Source organism: Lactuca sativa, chromosome 4, assembly GCF_002870075.4.
Source record: "Lactuca sativa cultivar Salinas chromosome 4, Lsat_Salinas_v11, whole genome shotgun sequence".
NCBI lineage: Eukaryota > Viridiplantae > Streptophyta > Magnoliopsida > Asterales > Asteraceae > Lactuca > Lactuca sativa.
The window spans coordinates 91,956,467-91,957,724 of NC_056626.2; the positions used below are offsets into that span (position 1 = coordinate 91,956,467).

General features: G+C 35.9%; 1 protein-coding gene across 1 annotated transcript; it reads right to left on the reverse strand.

Moving 5' to 3' along the window:
* Window positions 1-311: 311 nt before the first annotated feature.
* Window positions 312-928, reverse strand: LOC111892383 (uncharacterized). Its single transcript, XM_023888431.1, has 2 exons — window positions 740-928; window positions 312-584 (listed from the first exon to the last, which is right to left on the reverse strand). The coding sequence occupies exons 1-2, from the start codon at window positions 926-928 to the stop codon at window positions 312-314; spliced, it is 462 nt and encodes a 153-aa protein (XP_023744199.1).
* Window positions 929-1,258: the final 330 nt, after the last annotated feature.

The following is a 1,258-nucleotide window of genomic DNA, read 5'->3' on the forward strand; positions in this document are numbered from 1 at the left end:
GTACAATACAAGATGAAAAAATATATATTTTTTACTAAATTCACTATTTTCATATTCTTTACCATCGTACATATAATCCGCCAAGTCTTCTCGAAGTTGCCTTTGTTTTTGTGCGTCTTGAATATCAACGACTCTATGTAAATATTCGTTGTCCCTGACTGAAATTGCACGTGTTTGGGTTATGTAGGCATATATTTCGCAATATTTTATCATTTATCTTCAATCACCATGTTATGCATTATGATACACGCATACTTAATATCTTGTAGAGTTCCTAACTGATATGGTCGTGCCGCATGTTTAACTATGTGTCATTTCGACTTTAGAACTCCAAAAGGACGTTCCACATCCTTACGTGTCCCTTCTTGTCTCCTCTTGAAAAACTTGTCTCTTGGTTCTACTGGGTGTCGAAATCCCTTCATGAATGTGGAATATACAAGATATATTTCATCCGTAAGGTAATACCCAAAGTTATATTCATTTTCATTCACTGTGAAAGGAGCATCTGGTACCTTTCCTGAAAAAATACCGTTGAATATTGGTGACTGATCAAGAATGTTGATGTCGTTGTTGGAACCTGCAACCTTGAAAAAAGCATGCCAAATCCATAAATCTTAGGAAGTAACAACCTCAAATACTAATGAAGGCGTTCCATGATGACCACTTGTATACTGGCCTTTCCACGCCATGGGACAATTTCTCCATTTCTAGTGTGTGTAATTAATGCTTCCAAGCATACCCGAAAACCATATCTTTCTTCATGTGCCACATATAGTTGTTGCATATCATTCAACGAAGGTTTCCGCAAATAAACGCCACCGAAGGTTTCAACAACACCTCTTGCCAATCTGTACAAACTTTCTCTTGCAGTTCTCTCAGACATTCTAATATAATCATCAATAGAATCAAGCGACTCCCCTACAGTCATCAACTTAATTGTCGCAACACATTTCTGCAGCCCTGGGAATCCTCACTTACCATTAGCATCATATGTAACACTGTGATTTTTCATCCATTTTTTTTCTTTTTATTTTAACCACTTTTAAATTAGAAAACATTTGCAGAAGCCTTATATTGTTTATTCAGAAAACATCACTAATGTTACTTATTTCAAACAACCATTTAAAACCATGTTCTCAAATCATGCCAATAAGTTCTCAAAAGTAGTATAATGAAAACTCAAGCAAGTGTCCTAAAATGGTATCATACTACGCATAGTAACTACCCAAAAAGTGCATCCCAACTCACCATGGTCTCA

Bases quoted from the DNA above. Each gene is read 5' to 3' on its own strand.
- LOC111892383 (XM_023888431.1), bottom strand. From the start codon at position 928: ATGACTGTAGGGGAGTCGCTTGATTCTATTGATGATTATATTAGAATG. The intron at 585-739 runs GTATGCTTGGAA...GCTTTTTTCAAG, and splicing joins AAGAAAGATATGGTTTTCGG to GTTGCAGGTTCCAACAACGA.